Source organism: Pelecanus crispus, chromosome 2, assembly GCF_030463565.1.
Source record: "Pelecanus crispus isolate bPelCri1 chromosome 2, bPelCri1.pri, whole genome shotgun sequence".
In the NCBI taxonomy this organism is placed as follows: Eukaryota; Metazoa; Chordata; class Aves; order Pelecaniformes; family Pelecanidae; genus Pelecanus; species Pelecanus crispus.
The window spans coordinates 136,304,913-136,321,705 of record NC_134644.1 but is presented as its reverse complement, the minus strand read 5'-3'; the positions used below and the strand labels follow the sequence as shown (position 1 = coordinate 136,321,705).

At 49.2% G+C, this 16,793-nt stretch overlaps 1 protein-coding gene across 2 annotated transcripts in view; it reads right to left on the bottom strand.

The window, feature by feature from the left end:
* TRIM55 (tripartite motif containing 55) overlaps positions 1-4,495 on the bottom strand; it is a 38,132-nt gene extending 33,637 nt beyond the window's left edge. The window contains exons 1-2 of one of the 2 annotated variants that reach the window (XM_009484369.2): positions 4,307-4,495; positions 3,714-3,886 (exon numbers count right to left, since the gene is read on the bottom strand). In XM_009484369.2, the coding sequence (XP_009482644.2) occupies positions 3,714-3,886; positions 4,307-4,495 (362 nt within the window). The remainder of the gene's footprint in view (positions 1-3,713; positions 3,887-4,306) is intronic. The other variant, XM_075705374.1, reaches the window with a different exon arrangement.
* Positions 4,496-16,793: the final 12,298 nt, after the last annotated feature.

The following is a 16,793-nucleotide window of genomic DNA, read 5'->3' as shown; positions in this document are numbered from 1 at the left end:
AGCTCCTTGTTAATCAATGCAGGTATCCTGCCACCATTGCTTGAGTTCCTGTATACAGCGATGGACTGTTCTTGAGCTTGGAGGAGATGGTCCTTGAAAATCAACCACAAGGACGGTCGACTCTCCCAAAAGAAGTGAAAAACCCATCAGTACCCAGGGTAGAAATGAGGCTTGAAAAATTAGACGACCAAAAAAGTTCATCTAGACGTAGGGATTCCTGCAGCTCCATTACACTAGTACTATTGTGAATGCCTGTCCCAAGAAAACCATTGGTGCAGGTAAGCTTGGGGCTTTGTGTCCATGGGAGTTGGAGAAGATCCAGGTGATGTCTCTCCTCATCTCTTTTGCTGCACAGTCTGCGGGGCTTCTCCTGGGGTTCCCTTGCTTGGTGACCTGTGGGCAGGGACCCCATCTCCCTGGCCCAGCCTATCTGAGATTGCGAGACATCCCTGCAGCCCATCCTGGAGAGCCATGTCCTCCCTCGGGAGCTCTGGCCACGGCCTCTGAGGTGTCAGGGATAGCTGCTCCTTGCAGTGCTGTCTACCCTGTCCTGCAGCGTGTCAGCACCATTGCAGAGGCCATGCACGCTGCTCTCAGCACAGCGCCTGGTCCCTGCTGTGCACACTGCTGCACGCATTGCTCCCTCTGTGCTCAGAGCTGCAACAACAGCCTGTACCTAGGGCTCTCGCTGGTAGGTGCAAGGGAGAAAGAGTGCTCGACCCTCCCTGATCAGGATTCAGCTGGCAACAAAGTCCAAAGCACCTTTTGATCAGGAATAGCCAGGTGAGCTTGTTAGAGGCTGCCAGAGCTTGCAAGAAGTCACAGCCTCCTGTTGCTGCCCTTTCCTGGTGGCAGCAGGCACCCTGATATTCCTCGGATAATTCAGGTAATGAGTGGCCTACAGTCTTTCAAACATTGGTTTAATATTTTGGCCAACTGTATTTCCATTGGGTTCAGTCCTTTGCCCTCCTTTAAAGGACTCCTCTGTAGGAGCCACGTCCTGCTTGAAGATTTCTTTCATTGCATTGCTAATAGATTCTAAATTGGGCAACAGGCTACACTGCCATCAGCTGGAATTTGATGAGCAATGGGATAAAAGACCATATGACGTGATTTTTAGTAATAGGACGGGCTGCATGTGAGGGCTTAGGCAGACCGTCTCAACCCCATAGCCCACCTCCTGCCCCAGCTTTTATTTTAAAAAAAAAAAAAAGCTTAATTCAGATAGAAACTCAGATTTTAAAAAAATATTTTTGCCTAAGCAGGAGACAAAGCTCACTCCCTAGCTGAATTCCTCTCACTCTCCTAAGTTCATGTAAAAGGCAGCTGGGAGCTGGCATCATTCTGGCACACACAGTTACAGTAGATTATACTCACAGGAGAACTCGAGGGGAAGAGGCTCCTATGTGGAAATCATAGGTGTTGCCAGTTTGAAGGGTTTTCTTGGGAAGAAACAAGGAGGCAAAGGTCACATCTCACCCTTCCTCTTATATACCTCTGCCAGACCCCAGCCCTAGGTTTGGAAGAGACTGGTACAAGAAGAAGTGGAGAAGACTTGATTTCCCTTAACTTTTTGGTTTCAGTGGGAAAGCATGGGGTAAAGCCATGGCAGATCTTGCTCACACTCTCATGGGAGCCCGAGGAACGTTAGGCAGAGGGAGATAAGCAGCTGAGGCCTACAAAGTGCCAAATAGTTTAGATAATGCTGCTATGCATTGCTGCTGCTACGTAACACTGATGACAACTTTCATTCTAAGGACATACATGAAGGTTAAATAAGCGCCTTAACAGACTAAAGAAATGAACCTTTTGGACAAATACCTAAGCAAATATATGCTCATATTTATATTTTTTTCTATTCACCTTTTTTATTCATCATGTTGTGTTTTACTTCCGTGGAATTCTAAAAAAATCTACCAAATCTCCTACATTTCTGTTTAGCTGAATTTTGTTCCAATTGCCCATGAACTACATGGGAAAAGGAGCTGCATTTCTTTATTTTTTAAGTTAAATACAACTGTGATCTGAAAGAAAACCAAAACCAAGGAAGACATGAGGCCACACATGTCCAGTTTATTTGGTCAAAAGCAAAGTCTGTCACCGTAGCTTTGCTGATTCATTTCCTCCGAGATTTTCCTGACTAAAATAATATTTGGGTATCAATGACACACATGAGGGTAACTGACCTTCCCTTGGCACTGAGCATGAAGGGCAGCAGAAAGGACAATTTTAAGCCAACTTCATGCTCTCCAACGCTTTGGAGCTCCAACCTATGCCCAGCTACAACACTCCCTGAAGTGATTCAAACAGCTGAGAATAGTGAAAGCCACCACCGGGCTCTGAAAAGTCCTCTCTGATGATGACTGTCCTCCTCTGCCGGAGGAGGGTAGAAGTGCCCTAAAGCCACCTGAGGCACCAGCCTCTGACAGTTGTGTCCACCTGCTCCAGTGATATCACCTCATTGTCCCTGTGAAACCCAGCTCCTTGTTGGGGTGGGATGGGTAGACTGCCAGGGAGCATGGCCAAGATTACACCTTCCTTCAGGTGTACAAAACACCTTGCTGTACAAAACTGACCCTACAGATGCACACAGGTGACAACAAGCAGGTTCCATGGGTGAGAGCTGCTTGCTCAGCAGCCTGGGACCACATTTATCTTACCCTCTACTAAGTTCCCCAAGGTGGTACCATGCATCTGACCCATCCCAGGGCAAGAGAGATGAGAAACCCATTCCTCTGTCCTGGGGTCCTGATTCTTGTGCACAGCCACACAGCACTGATACATATTGTTTCTGGCTATTCCTCCTCTTTTATGGAACCCTAAAACTTGATTTCATGAGTTCACGTCCCAAGCTGACAGGAGTGGAGATTTTTTTAACTGAGTTTTGATTTGACATTATGATGCCCATTATGATGGGCTCAAGCTGCGCCAGGGGAGGTTTAGGTTGGAAATTAGGAAAAATTTCTTTATGGGAAGGGTGGTCAAGCATTGGAACAGGCTGCCCAGAGAGGTGGTGGAGTCCCCATCCCTGGAAGTGTTCAAAAAACGGGTAGATGTGGCACTTTGGGACATGGTTTAGTCTAGTCTACCCTTCATTGGTTTAGTGTGGACTTGGTAGTGTAGGTTAATGGTTGGACTGGATGATCTTAAAGGTTTTTTCCAACATAAATGATTCTATGATTCTATGATTCTATGCAGGGTCTTCTGTGTGAAATTCAGTTTCCTTTTTGCTTGCACTGTCTGTACCTCAGGATTTTCTAACAAGATTTGAAATTTCTTTCCTTTCTTTAGCATGAAAACACACAGGTTAAAGACAGATAAGATTCGTCTGAACTGTTTTTAAAACAAACAATATGAAACTAGCTACTTTTCCCTTATTCTTGTGAGCAGCCATGCTGACCTCAGGGACTTTGCTTGCACGAGTAAGTGTTGCTCATGTGAATAAGCACAGTACAATCCTCTGCTGTAAGTGGAAGCGGGGAAATTCAGCATCTATTTGGATATGGTTTTCTGTGTTCAGCGAGACCTGACTCCATTGCACAGCAAACAGACAGGCATGCACAGCAGCACCGTCCCTTTCTGCATTTCCAAGAGAGAAAACAACTACATCATTTTGTGCGACAAAGAGAAAGACCAGAAGGCCGCCGCAGTCTCCTAAGCCATTTCTGCTTTTGTGGCAAAGCTCCTCTGAAGGGTACGCATTCACTCGTTACCTTGTGGACTCCTGCTTGTAGATGTCGATGATGTTCTCCACCAGCAGGTTCCTCTGCAGCCCGTAGACGCCATGCCGGTCGAGGACCACTTCGTGCCTGCAGGATGGGCAGCGAAAGCGGCCTCCCGACGCCACGGTTGTGCCTCCCCTGGTCGGCAGGTAGGGGTTGGAGGCCTGCTCTTGCCAAGCAGCACAAGGAGAGGTGAGTAAGGCCATGCAAAACCATCAAAACCTCTTTCAAAAGCACCGGGGCAAAAACATGCTTGTAGCAAATGATTTGTCAACACGCCCAAGGAGAGGGTAGGTCCAGCAAGCCGCCCCCAGCAAAGCGCCTGGCCGCTGCAGGGTGAGGGGCCGGTTCCTCAGCTCACACACGCGGCCATGTCCCCGCAGCGAACAGGTGACACTTTAATCTGCTACGAGCTCAGCCCTGGCCCCCAGGGACGCTCAGCTTCTGCTTTAAATCACTCCCCCCCAACACCCAGTCTTACCGACTGTTAGAAGCAACTCACTGAAACATGCACAAATCTGCTTTTCCATTAATTTCAGCCAGCGCCGCTTGGGAAGCAGAGCTTCCCGCGGGAAGAAACCTACCTGGAAAATGTCGCTGGCGCATTTCCGACAGAGGTTGTGCTGGCAGGGCAGGATGACCACGGGCTTGGTGAACATCTCCAGGCAGATGGGGCAAATCAGCTGTTTCTCCAAGTTATCCATGGTTTGCTGCTCTTTGGAGAAGGACTTGTAGTTCAGGGAGGTGCTCATCCCTAGCTTTTCAAGGGGCATACGCTCAGGATCACGGCCTCGTGGAGGGGTTTCCGGGTTAATTTCCCTTGAAATAAGTCCAAGGCTGTGCTGCGATCAGAGGCTCGCTGGGTTGCTCTGGCCGGAGGACATTGTTTAAACGAGGGGCCGAAGGGAGCCGGGGCTGTTTTTAGCAGCGCAGCGTCACGAGATGCCATCCTGCCGTGCCCATATAAGCGCGTGAGAGGAGGACAGGCTGGGACAGGTGACGGCTGGCGGGGGGACGGGGGGGCGGCCGGGGGGGCCCTGGCTCTCCTCACTCGCACATGGCGGCCTTCACCCCTTGAGGAGGAGGGCGAGAGATAAGCAAACGCAATCCGCTCCCCCCCTTATCTCTGCACGGCAGCGGAGAGCGTAGGGCCGCCCCAATCTGCCCAGCCACAGGCTGCAGCCTAATAAATACTCTGTTCTGAGCAAGCAGCCGTGGCTGTGAGATGCAGGATGTAATTTTGCCCGTGTGTTTTGGCAGGATCCGGGGTCTTGCCTTCCCGAGGTGTGAAGCGCGCGTGGTTGCTGGAGAAGACAATAGCAGCAATGGCTGCGCCGGAGCTCAGGCACTTCAGGGTGTAAACATGTCACCACCTTGAAAACCAGTTAAAAAAAATTGCCTGCCTGTAACTGTGCTTAAATTTCTTCCGGTATGTTTTGGGGTTTTTTTTTTAGGAGCTGTAACGTAAGAATCTAACACCACTATCCAAGCCATTAACTCCTCAGCGGCTTAAATATGCACCAGAAACTTTATTTGAATTTTCTGATGAGGAAGAGACAGAAGAAATAGAGTATGAAAAGCTTTCATTTGTACTGCTAGAGAATAGGTGCTAATTGTATATGCTCTCTCTCCACATCGTTTTATTCAAATAGATTTTCGTTTTGGGCACTGCTGTGTTTATATCTGTTTATTAGACACTGATATCCCTCTCAGCTTGGCACTTGTTGCAGAGTTATTTTTAAAATGACAATTTCCCAGATAATTTGTGGCATGTGATGCCTGATCTTAAGGGAAAGCCATCTGTGCTTCTACTTGCCAATAATTTATCACACAACTGTACAAGCAATAAATATCTCATCCTCAAATTTAAGCCAAAGTCCCTGCATGTACTGTATAAAATCACTTTGCCACTGTACTGTACATGTAATCAGAATATTGTCTTCTCTTTTAATCAATAACTACAATACTTTCTCTGTTAAATGTCTTGTAGAAAGCTCTCATGTTTATTCTACCTCATGACTGTATAGGGCTTGCATCTGAAATATGCTATAGAGCAGCTGAGCGAGTCGCCTATGCGTCCAGGGGCAGACCCCGACTCCAAAGCAGGGCCCTTTATCTACATGTGACACCAGCCAGTCTGGAAACTGTGCACTTCAGGAAAATATAAAAGTGAAAATTTTCATTGATTTCTGCAGGAAAAGGAATACTATTCTCTGCATGCAATGGCAATGAATCACATTAAGTGTATTATTGACTATTTTATTTTCAATACCTCGCATACTTTTTATCCGTTTGGGTGAAATCCTGTACCCATTTGCAGCTGCTGAGCTGGAATTTCCCCTATGTAAACACACATATTTGTCAGCAGTCACATAAAAACAAATAGATTTTTCTGAAGTCTTGCATTCACAGGAAATTTGTGATAGCTTAGTTAAACCCATTTGAAATCACACCTTTGCTTTGACTGCCTGGTGCAGACAAGAGCCCAGAGCCGAGCGCGAGAAGCTGCTCCGGCAGCTGAGCCGCGGACAGCTGGGGCTTTGGCAGGGCCGGTGGGGAGCCTTTCCTGGCAGCAGCGAGAAGATATTTCTCTTCTCCCCCTCCCCTCCGTGGCCGGGTCAGAGGTGACTTTTGCGTCTGGAGGAATTTGAATGCCTCATCCCTACCCTCCTAACTCGGAGTCAGCTGCCCCTCGCGCATCAAAACCTGCTTTAATAGGGGGCTTTGAATTAGATGAGGAGAGCCGTCCTCACCTGGCGAGGCAGGCACTTCCACCTCGCTGCACAGGCAGAAACAGAGAAAGTCTGGGAGGAAAAGCTGAAGGTTAGAAATGTCAGTGCACAGAAACACCTGCATATGGTGGTGCAGGGAAGGGGGTGTTCACGGCAGGGTAAAAAGCCAGGGGAACATGCTGCTGTGCCAGCCCTTCAGACAATGAACTGAGGCACCTTTCAGGGTGTAACGTGCCTCTGGGATGTAATTCTGGTGAATTTATACTTACCTGTGGTAGCCCACAAAAGCCTTCTGTGAACAGGCTGAGCATGACACCTGATGCATCTGCAGAGGAGGTCTGATGGCAACAAGGTGAGGGATGATCTGCTGCTGGTTTTCTCCTTTCTGTGTGCTGAAGCACACTAACATGGAACAGATAATGAACAGCACAACCACAAAAAGGAGCCAACAAAACAAAGATAAACCCACCTTCTGCAGCCACACCTAAGCTGAAATATTTTTCTGGCAGGAATATGTAGTTCAGACACGTGAAAAATTAGTACAGGTTTTTCTGTCAAAGTATTATGAACCACAGCAGTGATTGCTAGGTAAAGAAATGCAGAGGCTCGGCCGCACTTGCAAAGGCTGGATGAGAAATGCCAGGAAAGCCACGTGTTGTACGACCGCGCTGCAACAAGGAGGAAGAGAAGAGCAAAGCCCAAGAGGCTGTGGAGCAACGGGACGGTCCTGCAGTTGGTCTTCAGCAGAGATTGCTTTAGGCTGGACTTTGAAGGACTTGCACTGAGAAAGAGCCCGGCACCGTCCTGTCTCTCCCTGGCAGCCCTGTCACCCTCCTATTCCTCCCCTTCCACACCCGCAAGGGAAGACCACCAGCACGCACAGCTGTCCACCTCCAAAGAGTCACCAAGCCAAGCCATCTCTCAAGGGACTGACGGAGAGCAAGAGGACCTGCTTTAACCCCTGACCTGGAGAGAAACTCTTGATGTCTGCCAGCCATCACCAAGAAGAAAATATCGGGTTTTTATGATATCTATTTGCAGTATTGCTTGCCTGGCAATGTTACCTGGCTTTGTTGGCCAGGTAACCAGAACAGTAATTCCTAGAGATACGCTTGCTTTTACAGACATTGCTTCTAACTCCTCTATTTTTGCAGCCGGGTAACAGCTTGCAGGCTGTGGACTGACAGCCTGGAGAGCCTGGAAGGCTGGCTGCAAAGCAGTGGGCTTAGGAGAGGGATTTGGAGGAGGAAGGAGAGGTTGAGCGATGTCCAGGTTCAGGTTTCAATGCCTGTGCTACTTTTGGCTGGGATAGAGTTAATGACATCCCTGGATTTTGCATTCACGGAATTCCGTTCTGCCACCTCCTATCTTGTACCAGTGCTGTGAAGCTCTCCTGTGTCAGTCATAGAAAATCTGCCCTGTGGCTCTCTTGCATGACCAGAAAACAAAGAGAAAAAGCATATTTTTGCCCGAGGATAACTCCCATGTGACTTACCTCCCCACTGAGCCCAGCAGAGACAAAGCCCGCTCTGCAAGCACCAGGCTCCTTGCCCAGGCATCCTCACCCAGACATGGTGGGTGGTGCGGAGCATCCCGGTCCAAGGGGTGATGCTGCCCTGGCCTGCTGCCACCCCACCGCCCGCCTGTTCTCAGGGATGAGCGAGCACCCTGCCACCGCTGTCACCCAGCCCAGGGGTGGGCAGAGCCCTCCACCGGCAGCTGCCTAAAGCAGGTCCCTGCACTCCCGAGGCCAGCGGGGCTCACCCGAGGGCTTTGCGCGAGAGCTCAGCTGCTGGAAGAGGACAAGGCTGGCAGGCACCATTGCGGGGCAAGAGAGGGGAGCAGCCGCTGCCGTGTCCCCCGGACCCACCTGCCTGTCTCCCCCAGCTTTGCCCTGCCTTGCTCACCTCTGACAAGAAGTCCTGGCTACCCAAGCAATACAACATCCTAACAGAAATGAAGCTGCTGCCTCCATTTCTGCCCACCTGAATGTGAGATTTAGAGGAAAATGACAATGCACCATTCCCCTCTCCCCGTTCCTGCTAACTCTGCTTGTTATTTTGACTGCAAATACTTGCATTTTTAGGCAAGCATCCCTCGGGGGGCAGGGGGGAGGCTCTCCACCCAACTCACCGTTAGTCTGTGCCCATTTACTCTGCAGTGAGCAGTCCTCAACAGCGAATGGTGAGCATAGGCATTCCCACCTACAGCAGGCATGCTGCAGAAACTCACATTTCACTTACATTTGCAACAACTTGCTAAGCAGGTGAGCCAGCTATAAGATGAAGTCCTCCTACCTATGCAAGTGCAAACTGCAAACAGTATCTTGCATTTCATGATTTTATTGTGAGCACTAAACATCCCACGATAAATACCAAAACTACCCTTCTACGTGACTCAATTTATGCAGCAAAAGAGCCTTTGCAACGGAGACAAGTGCTTTCAAAAACAGTTGTCTTTTGAGACTGACATTTTTCCACTCAACATATGTATTCATCTTTGCGTTCCTCGTATGAGATGATAGGCCATATGTGGTCAGTATTTGGACACCTTCTAAAAACAATCTGAGAGACAGTTTCAGATCTCCAGGAAAACAAGGACCAGCTAATAGAGGAGCTAATGACATCTTCTGAAATTTCCTTTTGCCCATACAAAATCACAGCAGCAGGGGCAAGCTCAAAACATTTCTAAGGGTGAGTCACTGGAAGCACTTCAAACGTGCAGGAGCACAGGATTTCAGGGACAAGCTACAAAGACCAGAGGGATGATGTCTGCCCTTTTCTTTCGAATAGGGGATGGACACTGACCTGAGCTGAATCGTGCTCAAAAGCAGCCTTCTCTGGGCTTATCCATGCTCAAGGAGTTTCCATGGTTTGCACCTAACAGACAGAAACATGGGATAAATGGGCTGGTGAACTACATTATTGTTTCTGTTCCAGATTCGTCAGCAGTACCAACATAAATTATAGCAGACAAACCTCAGAGATTTGGATTAAAAGCCCCTGAAACAGGGAGAGTCCATGGATGAACTCTGTCGGGGAGTCACCTCTGTGCGCTGTGGCTCTGCTGCCAGCAGGACACCAAGCCGTGGTGCTGCTGATCCCGGCTGCCTGCCTGGGAGAAGGAGAGCCCTGTGGCTTCCTCCTGCCATCCAGCAATGCCAGCGTGGACCCGAGTGTCACCTGGCTTTAGGGGCCACAGGGAAACAGAAATCCCTCCCAACAGAAAGTCCTGGTTTCTTCTCAGTCCTCGAGATCAGGATGAGAAACGGTGGTCAGGCCATACTCTTCAGGGAGGCAGGGCAATCCTGAATGGTGATTAAGATGAGGAGTTTATCATCTTCCCTGCAATTATCTGTATTCTCAAGAGTCTCAAAATCAGTAAGCCTGAAAAGACGGGCTGCCAGTGCTGTGGAATAACAAACATGAGATTAGCGGTTCAGCATCTCCCTGTGCGATACACAACTTTACAAGCCCAGAGGTTCCCAAATCCTCATCCCCTCAACACATTACTGCTAGAAAGAGATCTACATTTCACATGCAAGGCATAAAGTATGTCCAAAGCACTGCACGGAGGAGGTATTGCATATGGGGAAGAAATAGCCCTGCACTACTGCCTGCCTAAAAATAGGTCCTCTCCAGGGGTAAGGACAAGTTTCACAGATAACAGGCACAGGCTTGCTTTGCCACACCCCCAAATATGCCCTGCAGTGAGAATGAGACATGAAGGAAGAAAGGATATAAATAAACCAAAACCATTTAGAAAAATGGGAGAACACACCAGTTAGAAGGGTGGGAGAATCCCACTTCCTGTTGGAGAGTAAGCGTCCAAGTGCTTTACTATTTTAGCACAGTCCTTTCCACCTCTACTTTGCTATCACAGCATCCCATGGGATCCTGTTTGTAAATCATCACTACGCCTCCCCTGCTAGCAGAGAGGAAAGAATGATGGCTCCTTCCTGAGTTCCTGCATTTTATGGAATAACACGGGTGTTTAGTGCTGGGTTAGCAGGGGAGGAGTTGGTGCTGTGACAGCGGTGCTGGACACAGGTGGCACAGCTGGGGCAGTGCTGGGGGGCCTCCCAAGCATATCAGAATTTAAGGAAAAGGTGATTGCAGAGTTTTAACAGTAGGAATTTTGACTGGGGAACAGATTTGATTTCTACTCTGGCCTTAACAGGACATAGTACTCCCGTTTAAACCCCGCTGCTGCAACCCCAGCTCTGTCGTTAGGAAAGAAGAGTGATGTTCAATAGAGAAGTGACTTGTGTTTCACAGCGCAGATCCAGCTCAGGCTTCCCAGCTGGCATCAGCTCATCACTTCACAGAGATACACCCCTGTCCCCGTGTCACGTTTCTCCCCAGCCTTGGTCTGCTCAACATAAGCCACTCTAGATGCTATTTCAGTATGTCCCTTCCATAGCTCAGCTGGCAGAGCAGAGAAGCGCGGGTATTTTTTTCTCCAGGACAATGCTGAGGTTTGTAGTTCAAAGGAGAGACTGGTTTTAAGGTTATACTCAGCACATGACTTTACACCATGTCAGAGACCTGCTGCGTCCCCATCCCAACTCCCTAGGCTGGTCTAGGTTATGTTTTCATCCGTCCCCATCTTGAGGGTCATTCCTCCAGGACAGAATAGAGATTCAGTGCTGGAAGATAAAGGATCAAACATTATGGTATTACAGCTACACAAAAATACTGTGTGTGGGGGCAGGAAGGTTTTCACACAGCAAGGCATTACCTGAACCTGTCCAGCACCTGCTTAGCACATGACTGGTGACAGAGGTGGTACCTCTGTCCTTCAGCTTTTTTTTCAAACTCCTATGTTTTCCTTTCATGTATCCCTTTGCCCTGTAAATGCTCTTTAGGCATACACCAAAACCAGCATGACTATTCATTTCTGAGTGCCAATGCCTTTTTTTCTTTTCAAAGTCAGATTAGAAGAGCAAGTTTGCCGTTTGGCCATTTTCCAGCCAAGTTCTTTCCCCCGCTCCCTCATGTAAGATTCACATGAGCGTAGGGGAGCACAATGCGTGAGAGAGTGATGCAGGTGTTTGCAAGGACAACAGCAGCTGGAAATGCCTTCAAGCCGGGCAGGAGTTGAATGAACACACTTGAAGCTATGATCAGGGATGCCATCCACTGTGACATTGTGTTCATTGTAGCAAGCAGCAGTCTATTAGATTAACGTCCTTTTGAATTGTCACTTCAGGAAGCATCTCAAGCACGCCGGCCCATGTCCACATGGGTGGTGTTACATCCCTCTCTCCCATCAGGCTACTCCCCAGTCAGCCTTTCTGATTCTGGCTGAGTTTAGGGAATGCAAGGAAAGAAAGGGCAGACAGCAAGACCTTTGGCCACAAAACAAATCAGATTTTGGCTGCCTTTTCAAAGGCTTTGACCTTGCCACCGAAGGGTCAGCTTTGTAGTAAAATTTGTGTTTTGCATGGAAAGCCAGGGTCGGGCTGCCTGAGGATGCACATCTCTCACTGTGAAGTCCTACACCCCTGCAGTCAGTGTCGGGCAATATGAACGAGTAGTTCATGGCAGCAAACTGCATCACAGTAATCTGTTACCACGATCTGGGGAGAAGACAAAGGTTTTGGGGCTTTCTCTTCCCCCTCCCCTCCATTCTTCCCCCGCCTTTACCTCACCTAGCCAAGCGCAGCCTGTCCCCAGCCCGGAGGGTAACTCCTGGTGACCCCAGCCATCAGCAGGGAGGGAGGCTGCTCCGGCTCTGTGTGCAAGGGAAGGCGTGCTTCTGTGAGCCGGCAACGCCTGACCTCCCTTGTCCTACCTCTGTCGTCAAGAAGTTGGAAAAACAGGGCACTGCCAACCCCATAACCCCCTGCTGCATCCACTCTTTGGATCAGGAGAAGGTGGCTGGGGGAGAGGACAGGCATGCGCAGGGCGCAGGGAGGGCTGGGATGTGGTGGCAAAGCAGAGCGCAGGATCGGTGCCGGAGCTGCTGCACGTTTGCATTATCACAGCACTCAGAGTTGCTAGCGAAGCACATGGCTGACTGCATGTAGTCTGCAAGAAAGAAGAGGTGATGCAACAAAGTTGAATCTGCTTGTTGCGAGTGTTGCCTCCTTGTGTCACTTGTGTTGCTGTTTTTCTGATGCCATGGGGTTGGATCTCCCTCATCTCTGCCCCATTGCAGGTGTGCAGGGAATCTTACTTCAGGGAAACCGTGGGAGGTGACAAGCTGGAGCAGTACACAGCATGTTTCTGCTGCTTCTGATAATCCCAAAGACTGTAACGCAAACATGAGAGGGGTGATAATAGATTTATGTATGAGTAGACTACAAATCACATCTCTTCCAGTTACCTACATAGTATGGCCTTGGTTCTATTTCCATCCCCAATCATTGCTATGAAGCACTTCGCAGCAAGGCAACAGCTTTGCAGCAGCATTGCTTTGTGCAGAAATTTGTATTCAAGGTGCCTTTTAGGCCTTGGTTCCCCATATCCCAGAGTGATGGCTGTCTGCCACTTGCCATCACACTGCTGGGACTGGGGCCGCTGTGGGATCTTGCCAAGAGTCAGTCTCAGGACCGCACCTCTCGTCCTTCAATGGCTCAGCTCCCAGGGTGGAGGGCTGTGGTGCTTTCAGGGTAATCCTTCATCGCTGGTTTAATTCCAACTCAAAGGAGAGGGGGTTTTGGGCTGCGCACGAAGGCTCTTGCTAATCACTGGGCTTCTTATCCTACCCCCGACAGACACCATGAGGAACCTCAGGAGTCGAGCCTGGGGCCAATCTCCTATTCCACACCAAAAAGCAGAGGATGCCTCTGCCATCCCTGACCTTCACCAGAGGTACTCACCAGAGACCTCGCTCCTGCAACCAAAACGGGGCAGGCATGGCTATTGCTATCCTTTAACATTCTGGAGAACATGCCAAGGAGCCCAATGTGAGTTAGGTGGCCGCAGGGTAAGAGTTCACCTTAACCTTCAGCAAGCAATGCCAGCGGGCAACCAGTAACACTGAAATCCCACTTAATCCAGGAGAGATGAAGCAAAATCACAAATAAAATCATTTATCTATGAAAAATCCATTAATATCCATCCAAAATAGATTATATTTATGGAATACTTAAAAAAGCTAAACAGACTCCTACCCTTACCCATCTAAACTGGCAAGACATCTCACCTGTCACCAGCTGGTGTGCAGGTGATTGCCCTGAGAAGGTACAGCGCTTCCTTAAAAGCTTCCTCTGCAGGTCATGGCTCAGGTTGCATTCATTAGGGTGCTCCTACTATGTCAGGTCTCATAGCCAATTCCTTGGGCTCCTGGCAGACTGTAATCTGAAATGCATCCAGACTGGCTGCTTATTCCCAGGAACTGAAGTCAGCCATCGTTCACTTCCAGGGAAGTATAAATGTCTCTTTATCAAGCCAGGTGTCACCCAGTTGGACGTCAACTTCTTGCCTTGAAGAAGGTGACAAAATTCCCATTCTTCCTCTGGTGACTTATGTTCCCGTGTGAAATGCTCTTTACATTGACCCTCACAGGTTGCACCAGGCTGGAAACTGAGAAATAAAGCATCTGCAGGGGCCAATGTGTGGAGCAGGAAGGTCCACCTTTTTCCATCTTGGGGATCCCATTTTCATCCTTTCCCTCATTTTACAGCTAGGGAGAGATTCTGAGGGAAACGTGCCCGAACAGCACGTGGGAGGCAGCGGGACCAATGCCTCTGCTCTCCGGCCCCGGGCTGGCGCTGTCCCCACTCCTCCCCTGGCCCCATGCGCTGCAGGAGCTGTGCAGGGAGCAGAAAGGTGCCTGGGCCATTTCCTTCCAGTTTAGGGAGCAAACTGAGCTGCCAGGGGGCTAACGGGTACCTCTGTGTGGTCCCTATGTGAGGCCACTTCGTAAAACTGGAAGGAGAAATTTCACAGAGGCAAGTGAAAGATACAAAGGGAAAAAGACACAATAACAGGGTAAGAAAGGAGTAAGCACACAGCAATCCCAGGATGTCCTCTGTGTTGAATAAGCACTGCTCCCTTTAAACTGATTCCCCAAAGCCCAGCACAACCTCCCCACCTCCTCTTCTACTTCACAGCAGCACAGCAACCTGCTTTTCCTCCTTCCCACAACAACCTTCAGCTCCTTTATCCTCTACCATTGGACATGACCCCACCCGGAGTGCTGCGTCCAGCTCTGGGGCCCTCAGCACAAGAAGGACATGGACCTGTTGGAGCGGGTCCAGAGGAGGGCCACCAAAATGATCCGAGGGCTGGAGCACCTCTCCTATGAGGCCAGGCTGAGAGAGTTGGGGTTGTTCAGCCTGGAGAAGAGAAGGCTGCGAGGAGACCTTATAGCAGCCTTCCAGTACTTAAAGGGGGCCTACAGGAAGGATGGGGAGAATCTTTTTAGCAAGGCCTGTTGTGACAGAGCAAGGAATAATGGATTTAAACTAAAGAAGAATAGATTTAGACTAGACATAAGGGAGAAATTTTTTACAATGAGGGTGGTGAAGCACTGGGACAGGTTGCCCAGAGAGGTAGTGGAGGCCCCATCCCTGGCAACATTCAAGGTCAGGTTGGCTGGGGCTCTGAGCAACCTGATCTGGTTCAAGCTGTCCCTGCTCACTGCAGGGGGGTTGGGCTAGATGACCTCTAAAGGTCCCTTCCAACCCAAAGCATTCTATGATTCTATGAGCTAACAATGTGCGCTTGCAGCCCAGAAAGCCAACCGTATCCTGGGCTGCATCAAAAGCAGCGTGGCCAGCAGGTTGAGGGAGGTGATTCTGCCCCTCTGCTCTGCTCTGGTGAGACCCCACCTGGAGTACTGCGTCCAGCTCTGGGGCCCTCAGCACAAGAAGGACATGGACCTGTTGGAGTGAGTCCAGAGGAGGGCCACCAAAATGATCCGAGGGCTGGAGCACCTCTCCTACGAGGCCAGGCTGAGGGAGTTGGGGTTGTTCAGCCTGGGGAAGAGAAGGCTGCGAGGAGACCTTATTGCGGCCTTTCAGTACTTAAAGTGGGCCTATAGGAAGGATGGGGAGAATCTTTTAGCAAGGCCTGTTGTGACAGGACAAGGAGTAATGGTTTTAAACTAAAGGAGGGTAGATTTATGCTGGATATAAAGAAGAAATTTTTTATGATCAGGGTGGTGAAGCACTGGAAGGGGTTGCCCAGAGAGGTGGCAGAAGCCCCATCCCTGGCAACATTCAAGGTCAGGTTGGATGGGGCTCTGAGCAACCTGATCTGGTTAAAGCTGTCCCTGCTCACTGCAGGGGGATTGGGCTGGATGACCTCTAAAGGTCCCTTCCAACCCAAAGCATTCTATGATTCTATGATTCTACCATGGAGTGGACTGTCTCACCCTCTCCCTCAAAAGACAAGTCCTGTGAACCAAAGAGCAGCCTCCATTTGCATGAGCAGAAACCACTCCCCTTGCTCCTGATCCCAGCACCAGCCTGAAGCAAGACATTCCCTCCAAACCAAGGCTGACTAGATGTACACACGTTGCCATGTGCCCACCAGAATAATGATAGCAGGCAGGCCAAAGAAGAGACGTTTACATTCTTGCAGAACAAAAGGGGTTTTTTTTTAAAAAAAAAAAGAAAAAAGAAAATAGTGGCATTCAGGCATCGAACCAGTGCCTTTCCCATGACAGCACTCTGGCTGAGCACGTGAGCCAAGGTATTGTTAGCTGGCCAGGTAATGCTAAAGGAATGAAATCATTCTAATTTTTGCCAAGAGGAAGGGCCAGTGCATCTCCTGGATAGGGAAAAAATGGGAGGAACTCCATGCTAAAGTGGTGGACCTCCCTGGAAGGGAAGAATTTGTTTTTTCAGGAGGAAATTAGATGTGAGAAGCGCTTTGTTCCCCCATGAGGAAACACTTCTTGGTCAACACAGCCTGAGGTGTAAGGTGTGGAGGAAGGTAGGCTCTCTGCTCCTCACTGTGTCAGGAGAGCCTGCAGTAAAATGCCTGGATGTAAGGGAATGGCCTTGCTGATTTAATCTTCAAAGCCAGTAACTGAAGCCTGGTTTTCTCTCATTTCTCCACCTACTACTTTTATAAGTTTATCTATCTTGGCAGCTGTGAGTAAATGTTTTTATTTGCTTTTTGTCTTAACCTGTCTTGAATTAAGTATGATTTCAGTGTAATTGGATACTAATGACTCGTTCCTTGCCAAAGGATGTGGTAAATCTCCACGTAGAGCTTGAGGCACCTTACAAGCACTCTGGGTTGCCAGCTTGTTCTCCATAATATCCAAAGCATTACTGAACGCACCCTCCCTCAGCTGCAGGAACCCGCTGGACCCGCAATAACCAGGAGGGAAGAAGTGTTTGCTAGGGATGGGAGCAATCAGGAAGACCTGAATCCCA